This window comes from Phyllostomus hastatus, unplaced genomic scaffold (assembly GCF_019186645.2).
Source record: "Phyllostomus hastatus isolate PE091 unplaced genomic scaffold, TTU_PhHast_1.1 phas_contig_118, whole genome shotgun sequence".
Taxonomy (NCBI): Eukaryota; Metazoa; Chordata; class Mammalia; order Chiroptera; family Phyllostomidae; genus Phyllostomus; species Phyllostomus hastatus.
The window spans coordinates 2,662,712-2,681,650 of NW_025333543.1; the positions used below are offsets into that span (position 1 = coordinate 2,662,712).

The following is an 18,939-nucleotide window of genomic DNA, read 5'->3' on the forward strand; positions in this document are numbered from 1 at the left end:
AAACTTTTAATAGAAATGTTTAAAATGACAAATAATAAGATTTAAAATGTACTGGTGGGAAATTGTTTTGTTTCTATATCTGAAGGAAAAAATGTAAATATCTGTCTTCTTCACTGGGTACATATTTTTAATAAACTTAAGCATTAAAGTTATGATTTTTTGAGATATTCCTGCCTTAGTTTTTATTGTTATTATAGTTTACATTCACATGCTACTTTATAAAGGGATTGTTTTATTACTAATTATTCTTTTCAGTAATTTAATGGGTGGAATGTCTATTCCAAGCCACCTACCTTGCTGCATCTGCTGAGTAATAGGTATTATGTCAGTCACTGAAGGTTTGTTTCCTTTTTAAATAAAATATAAACTTAATCTCTTCTTTCAAAGATTTTAAACTTATTTAGGCAAATAAATTTTTCTTCTTTTTTGTTCTCCTGAATCTTTGCTGACTATATCTGATATTTTTCTCTTAATGTATTTTCTAGTCCTCAGAAGATATCTATCATTACCACAGTAAATGGAGAACTCTGGTGAGCCTTGTTGTCAAAGTCCAGGAATCAAGATTTATAAAATTAAATTCAGGAACTTTCTATGTGCCTGCACAGAAGTGGAAAAATTCAGGAAGTTTTCAGGGAGTTTTTGCCTTGATTTATGGTTCCATTACTGAAAGATCCATCTTAACAATTTCTTATTGTTTGGAGGGTAGTGAAAGAAGAGATTACAGCTGCTCTGTCTTTGAACATTGTTCTTGTTTAGCAAAGTCATCTATCAAAAAAATAATGAGAAACTCAGATGGAGAAGAGGAAGAGCAAGAAATTGAAAACTTATTTAAAAAAAATAATGAGAGAAAACTTCCCCAATTTGGCAAAAGACATAGACACACAAGTCCAGGAAACTCAGAGAGTCCCAAACAAGATGGACCCCAAGAGGGCCACACAAAGACACATTATAATTAAAATGCCAGATGTTAAAGAAAAAGAATAATAAAAGGAGCAAGAGAAAAGCAGAGAATTCCCTACAAAGGAGTTCTCATGAAACTATCAGCTGATTTCTCAAAAAAAATACTTTTACAGTCAAGAAGGGAATTGCAAGAAGTATTCAAAGTCATGACAAGCAAGGACCTATATCCAAGATTACTCTATCTAGAAAAGCTATCATTTAGAATGGAAGGGCAGATAAAGTGCTCTCCAGACAAGGTAAAGCTAAGAAAGTTCATCATCACCAAGCCCTTATTATATGAAATGTTACAGGGTACTATCTAAGAAAAAGAAGATCAAAACTATAAACAGTGAAATGACAACAAACTCACAACTATCAGTAACTGAACCTAAGGAAAAAAACAAAAACAAACTAAGTGAACAACTGGAATAGAAAGAAAATCACAGAAATGGAGATCACATGGAGAGTTATCAGAGGAGAGGGAGGAGGGGGAGAAAGGAGGAGAAGATACAGGGAATAAGAAGCATAAATGGTAGGCACAAAGTAGACCAGGGGAGTTAAGAATAGTATAGGAAATAGAGAAGCCAAAAGAACTTATGTGCATGACCCATGGACATGAATTAAGTGGGGGGAATGCTGAAGGAAATGGGTGTACTGGGCAGAGGGGGACAAAGGGAAAAATGGGACAGTAATAGCATAATCAATAAACTATAATTTAAAAAAATAACAAGAAACTAAAATATTAAGATAGTGCCATTCTCTGTGTACACACAGTATTTCAAACATTGTTTATACTACTTTTTTTTACTCTAAACATTTGTTTATTTTATAAACATGTTCAGTGAGACAACGGAAATCAAGCAGCACTTCTGTGCTGGACAACGGCAGAGAGAGAAAAAGCCTTCATAGACTAATTTATAAGAGTTTCGATGACATCCATAGGCCATCAACTCCTAGGCTGCATTTGGAAAAAAATAACATTTGCTCTTGGCAAGTCCTCAACTGGGCCATTTCCTTATCCCCGCAAGGGTATCCATTAGATAAGGAGAAGTGGGCTTCAGACAGGTGAAAAGGATTGAGCAAAGGACGAGGGAAATACACATCCTCACTTTCAAGACACCACTGAGGAATTCCCTTTCCCGTCTTTACAGCACTCTAAAGGAATTCCCTTACCTCTCCTGTTTCACACTTTCAGAAATTCCAGAATATTAGCTAACCTTCATTTTTCTGGATATATAATTAATAATTGCCCATCAGTTTTCCAGTAGTAGAGGAAATCATTTTTAAAATAATAATGGGAATAATAATTAGGAAATTTATTCATTAGAGTTAAGTTTTACCTTATGTTGTCCTGTAACACATTATATATGTACATATACATATAACATATAATGCAGACATTTCAGCTAATTATATTTGCATACATGTACCAGTTCACTACATTAATTCAGAAAAGATATATTTGAATTCACATATAACATCTTTTATTACAGAACATATTCTTAAATCATATTTTTCCAAGATGAAAGTTTTTAGTATGTTATAATTAATAAGGCATCTTTAATAAAAGCGACAATGAAAGAAAAACACGCATTATAAACACGGCTTGAGCGGCTGTGTGTGCCAGGCACTCTGTGAGGCTCTGGGGACACAGGTCACCTGTTGGTCTGGACCTCAGGGTCATGTGTTAAGTGGTTGTTTTTGATCAAATAAACATGACCACAATTAATGAATAATGAATTTTCTCCCTATTTAAGATAACAATTTGATGTTCAGTATTAAGAGTAATAGTATTTAGTATTTTCAGTATTTAATAAATTCACGAAATACCTGACAAACCTTTTATGGAAAAAGTCAGGAATGAATAAAATGAATGAATGAATAAAATTTTCAAAACAGGAGACAAATATCCTATTAAGAGTATGAATTTATTCTGCATTGATGGGATGCATTTTAAAATCATGTGCAGTTGAAAAACAGTTATTATTTTTATAGAGCAAACATATATCTAAAATAATCTCTAATGCTAATGTGGGCTGATCAGATAACTGCTTTTTTGCAATTATTATTTTGATTATTAGTCTAAGACAGCTTTACCCACCTGTTTATTTATTAAATTTTTTGCTGTTATCTATAATTTCTATTTATATAAAATCATGCTTTAAAATGAACACCCTGGTGCAATTTTTAAACTTAATCCACGAGTAGATTAAGTGATACATCAAGTCATTATACAAACTCCCAGAAGCAGGCTTTTACTCACATTCTTTCTAAATCTGATATAAATCTCCCCAGCCCGCAGAAGGGCCAGATGCTCAGTGAAAACATCTTTTACAAGGTCTGTTCCACAGTCTGCAGTTTTAGATATAAAAACGAAGATTGGGAGAACACTTTCTAAGGTTGAAAACCATACTGTAACTTTATACTTGCTTCCAAAGACATTACTCATTTTTACCCTGGGAATATATGAGCTCTCTCACCTGACATGATGAAAAGCACTGCAGAAATACTGATGACAAATGAAGCTAACTTCATTCCTACAACAGATCATGTTTCCAAAACTGAATAGGAGATATATGCATTCTTTTAAAAGGGTCCTTGTAAATAACAACATTTCCTGCTTTGCCAAGGTTCACTCTCCTCTGCCACATTTGCTGATCGCATCTATTTGAGAGGCACTGCTGGCACTGGAAATGGAAGAGTGGTCCCCCAAAGGCCAATGCAGTGGTGGTAGACAGCTGATGATTTAGAGCCCCAGACTGAGCAGGAGTTTGCTTTAACTTGGGTTTCCAGTGGAGATGATTCTCACAGATACCAAGTGGAGAGAAGGCTGCAATGGCTCGTGTTTCCCCCTTTCTGTCAAAGTGGCCCTGCCAAGACATTCAGATTATGATGTTCTTCTAATGCATTTACTGAAAAAATCACCGGAAGATCATTGTAAAATACAGGAACTGAGTTAGACAGGGATTGAACAGACTTGGGCATCCTGGATGGTGTGGCTCAGTGGACTGAGTGCCAGACTGCAAAGCAAAGGGTTGTCAGTTAGATTCCCAGCCTGGGGCACATGCCTGGGTTGCAGACCAGGTCCCCAGTGGAGGGTGTGCAAGAGGCAACCACACATCATTATTTCTCTCCCTTTCTCCTTCCCCTCCCTTCTCTCTAAAAATAAATAAATAAAACCTTTTAAAAAATAAACAGATTTGGGCAAGTTATTCACACAGTTAAATTTTTAAAAATGATCTTCAACTGAACTCAATCCAAGATACATTTATTGAGAGCTGACTACATTCAAGGAATCATCTTCATATAACTTTTGAACACTGAATATCATCAAATGAACATCTTTCAATGTGGGATGGTTGATCAAACTATGAATTCATTTATGTCTCAACTAGATAAAATAAGGCTTTTCACATTCTTCCTGTCAGAAGTCACAAATCACTCCAGCAATACATTTTCATCAAAGCAGTCAGCTATGATCTGAGGTATAAAGAATCTTCAGATGTCAAAAACTAGTTACAGATATGAGAGTTTCCTCTCTACTGGACAATTTTACAGTGGATGAAGGGATGACCTGCCACTTTTTACTCCAAGAGCCAAATTTCAATTTATGACATTTGTAGTCAATCTATGTGACCTGTGTATAAAGATAGCCATGAATGCATTTGACCAAAAGGTATATCAAGAATGGTTATGAAAGTGTTATAAATTCATAAATATGACCAAAGTATTTTATAATTAAATTGAGAACTTCTTAGAGGAAGAATAATTTGAATAAAATTATCACTTAGATTATATATTATATTTACCAAGAAAATGACATTGCCTTAGCAAAAAGGCCTGTACATTAAATGGCATGTGAAAAGATGCTCCACATCACTAATCTTTGGGAGAAGCAGATCCCAAACCCACAGTGAGATATTACCTCACACCTGTTAGAATGGCCAGTATCAAAAGATAAGAAATAACAACAGTGAGGATGTAGAGAAAAGAGAACCCTTGTATAATGTTGGTGGGAATGTAAACTGGTTCAGCCACTGGGGAAAACAGTATAGATGGTCCTCCAAAAATTACAAATAGAACTATCATATGATCTTACTTACACTTCTGGGTAATTTATCTGAAGAAAACAAAAAACACTAATTTGAAAAGATATGTGCACCCTACATGTTCATTGCAGCATTATTCACAATAGTCAAGATATGGAAGCAATGTAAGTGCCCATTGATGGATGAGTGGACTAAAAAACTATGGGGTGTGTGCATGTGTGTGTGTGTGTGTGTGTGTGTGTGTGTGTATGAGCAAAAAAACATACATATGATTGGAGCTTGAGGGCATTATGCTAAGTGAAATATGTGCAAAAAAACATACATATGATTGGAGCTTGAGGACATTATGCTAAGTGAAATAGGCTAGGCAGAAAGGCAAATACCGTATGATCTTTTGTGTATGTGGGATCTAAAAATAAATAAATAAATGAATAATTACAAGTTCATAGATACAGAGAACAGACAGGTGGTTTCCAAGGGTGGACAGTGGGGGTTGGGTGGAAAAATGGGTAAAATGTTTTTTCTTTATTTGTTTAAATAAATCAAGTAAAAATAAAATAATACGGAAAAATCTTTAAGATATATTTTAAGTGATAAAAGCAAGACATAAATCAGTGTATGTAATTTACTACCATTTGAGTAAAGAACAAAAATGAGGAGGGAAGGATATCTACCTAAAAAGTTGGATCAAACAATATAGTAAGCAAATGTTTTATTTGCTATTATTATTTCCTTTTTTCCACCTCTCTTCCCCTTTTAAAGTTGAAATCCATTGGAAATATCTAACACGTAAATTTTAAATTATTTTTATTTTATAGAAGAGAATTTTAGAAAAACTTAGTTTATAAATATAGTTTACAAATTTCTACTCTCCATTATTTCTCAAATTTCCTTTCCTTGATATTTTTCATCTCCCCAAAGCTTTAGCAGATAAAGCATCTAGCAGCAGACCTAATTGGAAATAAATGAGCTCATAGTTATATCTGTTATTACTTTCAGACCTCCCTTAGCTGCCAGAATATTCTATAAATGGCCTCAGATAACCAGTTTAGAGGGTTTGCCTCAGTACAGAGTGCATAAATCACTACTGATTTAACTAAGTAATTTAGCCTTTGAATTCCGGACTCAGGGCACACACACATGTTATGTTTTGTGGAATTTAAAAACAGGATTTAATAAAACTGTGATGTCATGGGATGAGTCTTTAAAGTTGGTTTGGTTCTGTCTTCCACATTAGCACTGAGAACTGCTTCTGTGTATTTTTTCATGTCTAAAAATATCAAGAGAAAGCAGTGTTTGGAGGACAGTACTGATTTAACAGGTAAGTATAATCTATTTGTTTTGGTGGAAGCAATAAGTACTTCAGTTGACAGGTAAATAAATATTCCTTTGTTTTCTGAAATCTACCTGTAGCATTAAGTATAACTTTGACCTCATAAGGAATAATTGTTTGCTGACACATTAGCCCAGGAAGCTGCACTACCTCTTCCCTTTGAGAGCAGGTAAGAGTGTTACCCAGAATAATCAGGCAAGATCTTGAAAAGACAAATCCCATAGAGGGAGCGAAAATGACAAGAATTACATGTTTTCCTGCGCTACAACTGCAGCTTGTATCTGTCCCACAGATGCAACAAAGATGTGAATGAAACACAAAATAGTAAATATAGCGTGAAAATATAAAGAAATCAAATCACAGAGAATTTTCTTTTCTCATGACGTAACATTAGGAAGTCCATAAAAACTATCACAAAAGTGCCTATCATTTCTACCAGTCATTGCTACTGTGACTGGGGAAGTCGTGTTTAAATGCAATAGAAGTAAAACTTTAATAAACTATTTGGAGTACCTAGAAGCCTCCGGTTTGTTTTTGTTTGTTTTTATCAAGGTGGTAAACTAGCATAGCTGAAGTGAGGCTGAAGCATGAATTTAACAAAGAGACATAATAAAAACCTGTGTGAAGGGGATTCTGAATGCTGTTTTTGAGCGGCTCTGGCCAGTGGTGGCAGTGGACAGAGACGTCTGGAGTTTGGGGAGGGTGGTCGCTGAGGCTTAAGAGGACAGACTGGAGGAAAGGATTTTCCTCCCTCCTCTCCCTTGTGATCCCATGGCCTCCTCCTTTCCTGGTAAGGACGTGAAGTCCACCTGCTCAGGTGAGGACTTGATGAGGAAATGTGTGAGATTATGTTCCCTCCCCCGCCCTTTTTTCCCCTCAAACCCTGAGTGTGATGGGTTATAATGGAGGGAAGTTCTTCCTCTCAGGGCTTTTCTTCCTAAGCGTTTAGGGGATGAAATTCTGACCAGACAAATCACCTTGTATGTGTCCTCTAAACAATTATTTCTGGAATCGGAAATGCCTTAATATTTATCAAATATGTAGTCACTAGAAATTTTCTTTAACTAAGTTAACATGAGTAACGTTTTATAACTAAACTTTTTGTGTCATTATGAAGTAATGCTTACTACTGTATTGGCACCACCTGAGGGCTTTGTTTTTTACTCAGCAAATATTCCCTATGTACTGTTGTAATGAAATAGGCATTTTGCTTCCTAAGAATGAAGCAAAACCATAATAGCAAAATTAGTATATTTTTGTTTATTGCATTGATGATATTTTTCTTGAATAGTGAAAAGTCAAGAAAAATAGAATACAGTTGAGAACTAGCTTTGTAATCGGACAAAGAACTAAACTAAAATGATGAATTCAGCAAAAAAAAAAAAGATGTAGCCTTTGTGATCTCTAGTCAATTAAGCTGCTTCAAGTTCATTTTTGAACCAACAGCTGTTAAATGAAAACTCTGCTTCCAGCAATAAAATGGTACAATTTTTGTTGAATGGGATTTGATAATCATAAAGATTAGAGAAAGGCAGCCCAACTCACTTTACTTCTTGGTACACTTTGTGGGGAATATCAGCTTGATGGAAATTTTACCTTAACAGTGAAGCGTTTCTTTTTTGGTGGATCCCAAACCATGCCAGTTGAATGAATGAATGCACGCAAAGGGGTCAAGGATGTCACCAGCACATATGCTTTAAGAATCACAGATAGATCTTTGGCTCTGAAGACTGCTTCATGTGGAGCAAGGACTGTGGTTTGATCCCTAAAAAATAAAACAGCAGTTAGTGGCCCACATTGTAGCGTGAGTATGTAATTTGTAAATCACCATGAAGCTTTGTACACTTGTATATCCTTCGTTGGACCCCAGCCTTCAGTGTCCAAGTTTCTTTAAACAAGTTTACTGTTAGCACCACTACCAGGGCAAGTACAGGTACAGAGAAAAGGGGTCAAATTAATGAGTTCCTCACACAGGCAGATTTAATCAAAATATTTTTTAAAGAAAGGTACAAAAAAAGTACATAACTTAAGGTTTGAAGATTTTAAAAATTTAAATTAGTCACTTATGGTACCATTATAACAAAAATGATACAAATGAAAGCTTAGGGAACAGTGAAATACTTGAAATTTTCTGGCTCTGCCCTTGTCTACCTTCACTCTACCTTTTCCTTGACAAGTAAAGATGTTATGTTTCTCAATAGTGGACAGGTTGCCAAAAATATGACAAAATATTTTCCCCACTAGTTTGTTTCTACTTAATAACCCTTATCACAAATAATTAGGAGTTAATTTAAGGAATGAAATATCAGGAAAACATTTTAGTCTACAAAGGAAAAAAACACTAGTTTAATGTTTTATGATGAGACAACTGTACTTTCATCATAAATGGTACCAAAATACATAACTATTTGCTTTTCTGCACCATGTTTCTATATTCAAAATATCTAACTTTGATCAATGAGAAGATTGTGCTATTTCAACTTCAGAAGGCAAGGTAAGCAAAAGATACATATGATTCTTCAATAACTACTATTAACCATGGAAATACTCCTAGTGGTTATAAAATTAGATGAGGAAAAATATTTTGTGCCTTGGATAAGATAATTAAAATCTCTTAATTTATCTGCTTTACAAAATCATTTCCCTAGAGATAATTTGAATAATGTGGTACCCCAAGTTGCTTTTTTAGATCCTGGGAACCATAAAAAAAGTAATTAGGAAAAAAATTCCTTCAGCCATATTTATAGACCAAGGCAATGTCATTTGAGCATAAAATGGGAGTTAAAATTTTATAGTTTCACCTTTTCAAGGTTTTAAATTCAATTTACATTAATTTAACTTCCTAGATAAGAGCCCTATTTACCCAAATGTTTATTCTATGGCAGGAGAGGTCTGAATTAGTCTGGAAGAAAATCAATGATGCATTCTTTATTAAAAAGAGATAGCCAAAAATTTATGAAAGAGACCAAATAATTCAAACCTCTAAAAATCCCAAGATCTGTTCAGCATTTTTCTTTTGTTAGCTGTCTCCTAACATGCATACTGGACATAACAATTCAAATGATTAACTTACAGTTGTTCACGTCTCCAGGCCCACCATTTCCACATCTGTGGCTTCACTCTTTTTGAGAGGTGACTCCAAGTATTCGGCTTGAATTGCGTGCTCTGGCCCAAACACACAGAGGGGCTCACCAGAAATCGCAGTTCTGAAAAAATTCCAAAGAGCAATAACCAGTCATTCTATTGCTTCCTTTTGAAATTGCTTCCAAAATAGAGCCTGCTGTGTTACAACCACCTTTGTTTTGTAGTATATTTTCCTACCACAGACTAGGAAAACAAGTGTAATATCTAACTTGAACTTTCCTTGCTCAGAAGAGGGGGTAGACATGATGTCTCCAACTGCCCTGCACCAAGCAGATCGATCTGCCACACAGCTCAGAGATGTACTCTCCATATGGGGAGCCGATTTGGTTTGTAAGGAGCATATTCCATAGACAACTTGAGTTTATTTCCTAACAATGTAGTCTTTTGAGTGTAGAGTGTGTCATGCTCCATGACCTAACAACAGTGCTGTATTATTTTGTAAAATATTATTTATTGAGTTTTTGCATTATATAACAGACCAACAATAGTGACTTCAAAACACTCTTGTTGATATTTTTAAAAAATAGATGTACCTAATTTTAAAAATCAAGTTGTAGAGAAAACTATTGAAAAGGAAAGCATCCAGAAACCCACCCCCATGTAGGATCCCTCCCCTTCAAGTCAAAGCCAAAGTTTACATACTCACTTTACCATCCAGCTAAGTAGAAAATTGATAAGATGTACATCATCTTCAACATATAACTTGAAATAAATATCAATATATCTACATAAACCTGTGCATGTAGATACAGACAGTCCCTGACTCATGATTTTTTGACTTGATGATGCAAAAGCAATACACATTCAAGAGAAACCATACTTCAAGTTTTGGATTTTGATCTTTTCCCAGGCTAGAGATAGGTAGTACCATACTTCTTTGTGTTGCTGGGCCTGCAGCAGTGACCTGCAGCTCCAAGTCAGCTTGCCACAGGACACTCTAAACCAGCGACTTTCAACCTCTTTCATCCCATATAAACTAATAAACTAATTACTAAATACATATATAAATTAACTAGTTACACATATAAACTAATTACTAAAATTCTGAGGCACACCAAAAAAATATATACATTTTTTGTCAATCTGACAAAAATAGGTATAATTTTGATTCATTCACATAAGATGGTTATTGCTGTGTTGGTTGTTATTTTTCTTTATTTGACAAACTAAGGGAAAAGAGGTCAGTGCCTCTGACTAAATAGTCAGGTGTTGCATGTTTTAAAAGTGCTTGCGGCACACTGGTTGAAAATCACTGCTCTAAACAACAGATACTGTACAGTGTATTCATTGCATTAGGTGATTCTGCCCAACTGTAGGTTAATGTAAGTGTTCTGAATACATTTAATGTAGGCTAGGCTAAGCTGTGATGTTCAGCAGATTCGATGTATTAAATGTGTTTTCAAACTATGATGCATTTCTCAGGAAGCAGTCCTATCCTAAATCAAGGAGCATCTGTATTTCTGCTTTTTAAGTTATCCAAGAGCCATTACAGTGATCTGTGTCTGGCTTGTGCACAAACCAACCCATCCTGGAGTCCTTTCCATAGTAGCATATACAGAATTACCTTGTACTTCGTATTGGCTTAGAGTGTGTTGTTAAATGAATATACATTTAATTTAACCATTCCTTTTTTGTTGTATATTTAGATTATTTTTCTAATATTTCCTTTTACTATTTCATAAGTACTGCAGTGAATGCTTTTATACATCTATTTTGGTGTACTTTTACAAGTCTATTCAGGGTCAATTCTAATCTGCATGTATAATTGCCAGGTCAATGAGTAGACGCATTGCAAATTTGACAGACATCACTAAATCAGCTCCCAAAAAGGTTGCCCTGATTTCCACTGTCTTCAATAGCATGTGAGAGTTGTTGCTTCCTCACTGCCTGGTCACAGTGCTTTATTTTTAAGTTATACAATATATCTAGCTCTCAAAATGGAACAAAGCCTTTAAATTATTTTTCCCCAGTGCACATTTCATCAATACTAACATAGTCTAATTTAAAACACTTCACACTCTTAAGTAAAAGTCAGCAGAAGTCAAGCTGTTCAATGTATTCCCGAATCTCATTATTTAGCACAGTCTGATCTTTCTAAAAAAATGATGGCCTATTTGTGAAGCTTCCCTATTAATGACGTTCTAACACATCATAATAAAAGAAATATTCAAACTGCTTGTTTCTGGAGGTGACAAATGAAGAGTCCTTAAGGTCATTGCTTTTTTTAAAGAATCAGTTGAAGTGTTTGTATAATCCTTTAGATTTTCAGTAAGAAAATAAGGGGATTTTTTTTTCAGTAGGCAATTTTGTATATTAAATTTGCAGGAAGACAATACGTGTTTTTTTTTTTTCACTAAATAGACATTTCTTAGAATTTATTACTAGGAACAATTTTGTCTCCCCTGAAGCGCTAATTTGTAGCCTTTTTTGTATAATAAGAGAACAGTGTAATTTACTCCGATTTCCCTTTACCTCTGCTGCCCAGAAGCAAAGCACCGATTCGAAGCCCAGACAGAAGTGACCTTGAAGAAACTAGACATGTTAAGTGATTCATGCAGGTAGTAGCTCAATAGTTTTGAGGAGGTAGTCAAGACATATGTCAAAAGAGTAAACAATTTTATGTCACTCTTTTGGTTTAGTTCAAGTGCAGGAGCCCATGCCATGTACTTGAAAGAATCCAATACAGGAATTGCAAAGAACATGTCAATTTCCACATTGGCCTCTAAAACTGTGGTCAAACAGTGGAACTGAATACTGAGTAAAGTAATTTTTACCCTGTGTGTGTATATATACATGCACACATATATATTAGACTTTCAATTATATTATTCCAGTTTTGGAGGTAACATTTATGATTTTAAGGAAATGAATAAACAAAACTCTGTAATTACAGGTCCCCTGACACCTAAAATCATTTCCACTTGATTACAACCAAAAATTAAAAATAAGCTCCGCTGATACATTTAAAAAGCTGCAAGTGCATTTTATAGAACTTTCATAACTATAGAAACTTTAAGTACCATAGGTCCTGAGTAGCATGTGACTGAGTCAAAGGTTTGTCAGTAGCCCCCACCCCTTATATCTCTCATTTGGCATTTCTAGCAAGGACTCTCTCGGTAGACCAGTCCAATCCACTTGTCTTAATTTCCATTCCCCTTCTTTCTTGGATGCACACAAAGAGCCTACAAATCTATAAAAATGTCAAAAGTAGCTTTTGCTTTTGGAAGGAATTTATGATATGAGGGTCTATGATACAAGCAGTCTTCAAATGGCCTTGTAATTCATTAACACATTTATTAAATATTTTCAGAAAGTAATTAAATGTGGAGGGCCATGCATGTGTCTTTAGGGTTCTCCTACCCCATACTTTGAGAACTTAATGGATAGCAAATACAGATATGAAATATTATATGAACTTTCATTTATTTATCATTCTTAGTTCATTTTAAAGAACTCTAAAGCCTATAACTTCACCACTCACCCAGAATAAAAATAAACAATTTGTTAAGGATACCTGAAGACTGCTTTACTGTGCCTTTCAATATCTGGTTGGCCAGGCACGTGCTGACTATGGTACAGTTTTATGAAAAGGAAGATTAAACCTGAACCATGAGACATGGGTTTTCAGTTTGATTCTTTACAACCAATACTTAACGGGCATGTGACATTGTCAAGGAACATTCTAGAGTCCAGAATATGATTCTGTATGAATTTTCTGAATGCCCCACATTGCTAAACCCAATGCTTATGCAAAACAAGTGGTCAGTAAGTGTTTGTGCTAGCAATGAACTATTTTTGGGTGGTTAAGCCAATGTGCCATTAAAACAAAATAATATTTCAATGTATTAAAGTATTTACTTGGTTATTTATGTTTTCCCTTCTATGTGACATATAATTATATATGAATATCACAGCCAAAGACTAATACTGGAAAACATTTGTACTAGCAAAGATTAGCCACCAAATTTATATTGTATTTTATTTAATATTTTCCCCATAGCCAATAAGAGGAAATGAATAGTGAAAATATAATTATATTTCACAAATGTTTGAATATTGTCTTGCATTTAGTATTAGGAAGGTAAATTTAGCCAGTGTTTTCTTATTTTAAAGCTTCCAGTGAGGCTAAAATCCTTAATTAATTATTAACAATTAGCTTTGAGATTAGAAGTATAAAAAAGTACTATTAGTGGATGTATTAATTATTTTTCTTGCCTGAGGACACTTACAAATCTTAGTCCTTAGCCCGCAGGCATAAAAGCTATGCAAAAATATCCTCAGAATTTACATGCATAGTAAGTATAAACTAATATACATACACACTGAAGTCAGAGCCAGAAAATAACTGTCAGGGCCTTGGGAGAAGATGAGCGAGTGTCAGAATCAAAGGGGTAACTGAAGGGGTAACAGAGACTGCTAACCAAGAAACTTAACCAAGAGGCTATTAAGGAAGGGAATGTCAACAAACAAGCACGAGGGAAGAGTTATAGACAAACAGCAATAAGTAGTAAAGCTCCCCATGGCTGACAAATGGAAGCTCGTGCCACCCCCAGTCCAGAAAGGGGACAATTACAGAACAAGGCCAAAAGCACAACTGTGGGAGAGGCACCAAGCAGAAACTATGGCCGCAGGTAGGGGAGCTCAGGAACTTCCACACCGGGTCAGCAGGGAAGAAGCCAGGGAACAAACTCTCCATCTGAGCTCTGCTCTCCTGCCTGAAATCAGGGTGCCAGGGAGCCCTGCTGATGCAGTCCGTGGAGCACAGCTTTCCTGGGAAAGGTCTAGCAGGAGTGTCCAAACTTTTGGCTTCTCTGGGCCATCCTGGAAGAAGACTTGTCTTGGGCCACATATTAAATACACAAACACTAACAAAAACTAATGAGCAAAAAAAAAAGCTTTAAATGAATTTACGATTTTGTGTTGGGCTGTGTTCATAACCATCCTGGGCTGCATGTGGCTCATACCCCACGAATTGGATGCCCTGATAGAGTGAACGTGGAGAGGCAAATGGAGAATATCCAGCATAAACCCTATACTTGGAAAATAATGTGTTTTTGCACTAGTCTTCTCCTTCCTCTGACTCAGATATGAGATATGTGCACTGGTCACAGAAAAGGGGGTCAAAATGAAAAGAATGAGTAAGCCAAGGGCTGAGAAGTTTTGCTAGAGTTGTAGGTGAACCTTTCTGTTCATAGCCTAGGAAATGAGTGTAACATGGGCAAGGATTGGTTTTCTCTCTCAGCTTCAATGGGGTGTTTACTAGAGTGGCCTGGCTGGCTCGGTCATATCAGGACACTGCAACAGCACTGAGGCGGCACCAATGAGGAGGCAGAGAGGGACACCCTGAGATGTCCAGTGTCAGCAGAGCACCCTGGAACCCATGTGAGCACAGGAAGCCATGTTCAAGGTCACCAGCAGCCAGCCAAGGGGAAAGCTGTATAGAGGCTGGACCAGGCAGACTGAACCTGGGCCCGAGGAGACATGGATGAACCCAATAAAGACACATGTTCTAATTTGCCCAGCATATTGTCATATAGTTGCTGATAAATTTTTCCCTCAGAAATATTTGACAAGTAGTATCCCACATAACATTTATTTTTAAAGGCCTAACTCCTATCTATTAATGAATTTCTATTCATAGATGTGACCATGAACTAATTATTTAAGTTCAGTACCTTTACTTAGAAAATGAGGATAATGATAATAGTAACAATAATAAGAACTTACCCCATATAGACTCTGAGAGAACTAAATATGAAATTTCCTTTAAAGTACTTTGCACAGCATTTGGCATACATAGAACACTCAAAAATATTAAATAGCAACTAGTAATAGACATTTAGTATAATCCTTTTCTATAACCTAGAAAACCTGGTTACAACTTTAGAAACTTTGAAGTGTAACTAAAACTTTACCCCTTTTGAATTTTTTCAACACCAAGGGCTCCTTAGCTGCAGACTATCAAATAAAGGCTGATCTATTAAATCCTCTTTTACATGATTCTTAAACATCCGACATTTGACCTTAGCCTCCTAAGAACAAAGCAGGCAGTATGTGAGATAAGCAAGATGTTGTGTAGACCAAACTAAAACATGGCATGTTAACTATAAGTAGCCTATAAAGACACCCTCTGTCTTTAGTGATTCAAGTTTAATGACTAAAGTTTAGTGATTCAAGGTTAGCAATGCAGTATCCCAGCAAAGCAGTTCGTTTCCTGTATGGCTCTGCATATTTAAAGGAGTTCTGCATTAAAGCTAAGTGTCTGTGGATGGAATACGCCAGGGACTGACCCAATTAGTGTAAAATTTAAGTCTATTCCTCTCTGTTTTGTTCAGGGAATGACTTCTTTGCAAACAACCAATACAAATTTAAACAGAACTGCCTCTCAGTCAACAGATTGATGGCAGACAGGTAGACAAAACACTCTGGTATCTTTAGACTTACTTGAACTTAAATGATGTAATTTAGATCTGTACACTCGAAACACATCAATTCCTTAGTAAGTTTTTACTTTCATTTTGTACAAGTAGCATTGGCTAAATGCTTAAGGGTGTTATTAATACATAGACCTAGCCTTAAATCAGGGAACTCAAAATTCAAAATTCCCCCCTGAAAACCTGACATTATTATACTATTACCTATGTGGTTTTGACACCAATAGTTTACTATCTATAGTTTCAGAATATTTTTCCTATGCTATTACCATATAAGGGTGCCTCAGATCACAAATATAAACAGCACAGTACTTCCATGTAGTACTTGTGGGGAGAGAATAACTTCCACTTTATGTTATAGAAAATGAGATGAAGTCCATGTCCTGATGTAAGTGGAGGCACAGTTTGACAAAATGGACCAGATCAGTGACATTGCAATGTTCTTTAAATGCGTAGTCATTGTATAAAGTTTTCACCAACTGACCAATCAATCAAATGTTTATTGAGCACTCTGTGACTATTGAGCCATAAATGTTCTCCTTTCTGTTCTTCTTCAGTGGACATGTCAGAGTCATGTAATTCTCCACAAACAATTCTCCTCATGGACTGCTCTATGTGTTGACCATGACAACATGAGAACTTTGAATTCAGCTCATTTTCTTTGGTAATAAAAGCTAGACTACTGCTTCAATCTTCTTGCCCCTAGGACTTCACTGCAATGACCAAATAGCATGAAGGATTGTTTTGTTACTTTATGGCAGCTTAATTTTGCTTCAATGTTTTTCTGAGTGAATTTTCCAGAGGAAAAGAAAAATAATGCTTGACTACTTCAACAAAACCAAAGATGAACACTTTAATATAAATTAATGAGCATCGTTAATAACAATTTGAAACACAATCCTAACCAAATATTAATACATAATGCAACAAATATGATAATAGAATAGTTGTCTAAGCCCACCCACCATAAAAATAAGTTAATCCCATTTGAACATTAAACTTTTTCCTCAGGAATATTTTCTGGAATAAACCATGAAATATTATTGATATAATTACATCAGAATAGCTAATGACTTAGCAAAATTCTCTAACAGTGATTTGAAATTCTTTTCAAGCATATTGAAGTCAATCCTAATTTAAATGAAAGAAACAAACACCGGGGTCATTGCCCCTTTTTAAAATAAAGCCACAAATTAACATATCTCTCTTTTAATAGCTGGCAACTTCATAGACCAACTCAATTTTCAATTGTTATCCTATTTTTTGGTATAATAAAGCACGCATGATATCACTGTCAATTTGCTTCTCTCTATCAATACTATTTACAAGCAAATGCATTATATGAACCACATATATATTTAGAGTATCAAAATTTTTCACAATATCTGACTCTAAGAAAGTGAGACCAAAATATGAAACAAGCAGAGACTATAGCCAATTGTCAAAATGAAATCTAATGAGACACAAAGATCCAAATACCAGAACACGGACTATATCAGAAGAGATTTTTCATTAAGACACTCAACAAGCATATTTCTATGGAAAAATTTTGTCCTCATATTTTTTCTCCCCAGTGGACCAGCAATATGATTGGAGTCTGTGGAAGCAGGTTGGGCTGACAGGCATCATAACACAGAGTCCACTCCTAATGGATGAGGACACAAAGGGCAAGGTCAGAAGCCAGGCAACACCTGACAGGAGTTTCTGAAACTATGTCTCAGTGTTTGACTTTAGCTAGGTACCTTTGGAACTAATCAGGTCCATTAGCCTCTTTCATACTTTGTAAATGACTAAAGAACGAATCAATTAATTGAGCCAAAGTGGGAGGAGCCTTCATTTCTGAAGTGCTAAATAATTCTTGGTCTTTAAAGATGTTAATTAGGGCCCTGGCTGGTAGGGCTCAGTTAGTTGAAGCATCCATCCTATAAATCGAAATGTTTCAGGCTTTATTCCTGGGCAGGGCACAGCGTAGGAGAGGCAACTAATCTATATTTCTCTCTCACATGGATGTTCCTCTCCCTCTCTCTCTCCCTCCCTTCTGCCCTCTCTAAAATCTATAAGCATGTCCTTGGGTGAGGACAAAAAACAAAACAAAACAAAAAATATGTTAATTAGGTGAATAAATTCTTGTCTAGATTTTAAACTTTGAAGTTAATCAGTCTCTTCTCCAGGTAGAATTTAGACCAGGACATTAAATTCAAATAAATATATTCTATAAGGATATTATTCATATCTTCTTCATATATCTTTGCCAAGATGCCATCTACATGAATTATTTTTTCAAAGATCCAATACAGTGTAACTCAGCTTCAGAGTTTTAACATCAGCACATCCTCTCAATTAACACCACTTGTTTGCATGTCCCTGATGGAACTTCCAGTTCTAAGCTGATACTTAAAGGCCTTAAAATAGGTGAATGATGGATAACAAGTCATTTTTATCTTGCTATTTCTTACCAAATGCATAAAATGTCTCAGGATAATTTTATGGCACCCAGTCATTTCAACTTAAATTAGGGCTTTGTAGTCATTGCTTAAAAAATCCTGTGAGCCTGGCTGGCGTAGCTCAGTGGATTGAGCACAGGCTGCGAACCAAAGTGTCTCAGGTTCGATTCCCAGTCAGGTTACATGCCTGGGTTGCAGGCCATGACCCCCAGCAACCACACATTGATGTTTCTCTCTCTCTCTATCTCCCTCCCTTCCCTCTCTAAAAAGTAAATAAATAAATTTTTTTAAAAAAAGAAAAAGAATCCTGTGAGGTCTAGCGTCACTCAGGTGTTCAAAGTCCTGAGTTAACTGCTTCAAGTCTCTGCTGTGGTTTGATTCTGTAGACCCAGCCAACGGAAGCTGAACTGAAAAGCTTGGATTGTATGTAGTGGAAAGAATTCAAGCTAGCTTTGATTCCAAATGAGAAGCTATTGGGTAACAGTGATAAAATGCCAAAAGAAAGGATATCCTTCCCTCTTTTCCCTCTAAGAAAGAATGATACATTCTTATTTGGGAATCAAGTCTTTGTTACATTGTTTGAATAAAAGGAATAG

At 35.6% G+C, this 18,939-nt stretch overlaps 1 protein-coding gene across 3 annotated transcripts in view; it reads right to left on the reverse strand.

Annotated features, from left to right (window-relative positions):
• The window catches only part of CPED1 (cadherin like and PC-esterase domain containing 1), a 273,386-nt gene that overhangs the window by 161,652 nt on the left and 92,795 nt on the right, over window positions 1-18,939 (reverse strand). For all 3 annotated transcript variants that reach the window (XM_045847151.1, XM_045847144.1, XM_045847161.1), the window contains 2 exons: window positions 9,395-9,527; window positions 7,918-8,086 (listed from right to left, as the gene is read on the reverse strand). In XM_045847151.1, coding sequence (XP_045703107.1) covers window positions 7,918-8,086; window positions 9,395-9,527 — 302 coding nt within the window. The remainder of the gene's footprint in view (window positions 1-7,917; window positions 8,087-9,394; window positions 9,528-18,939) is intronic.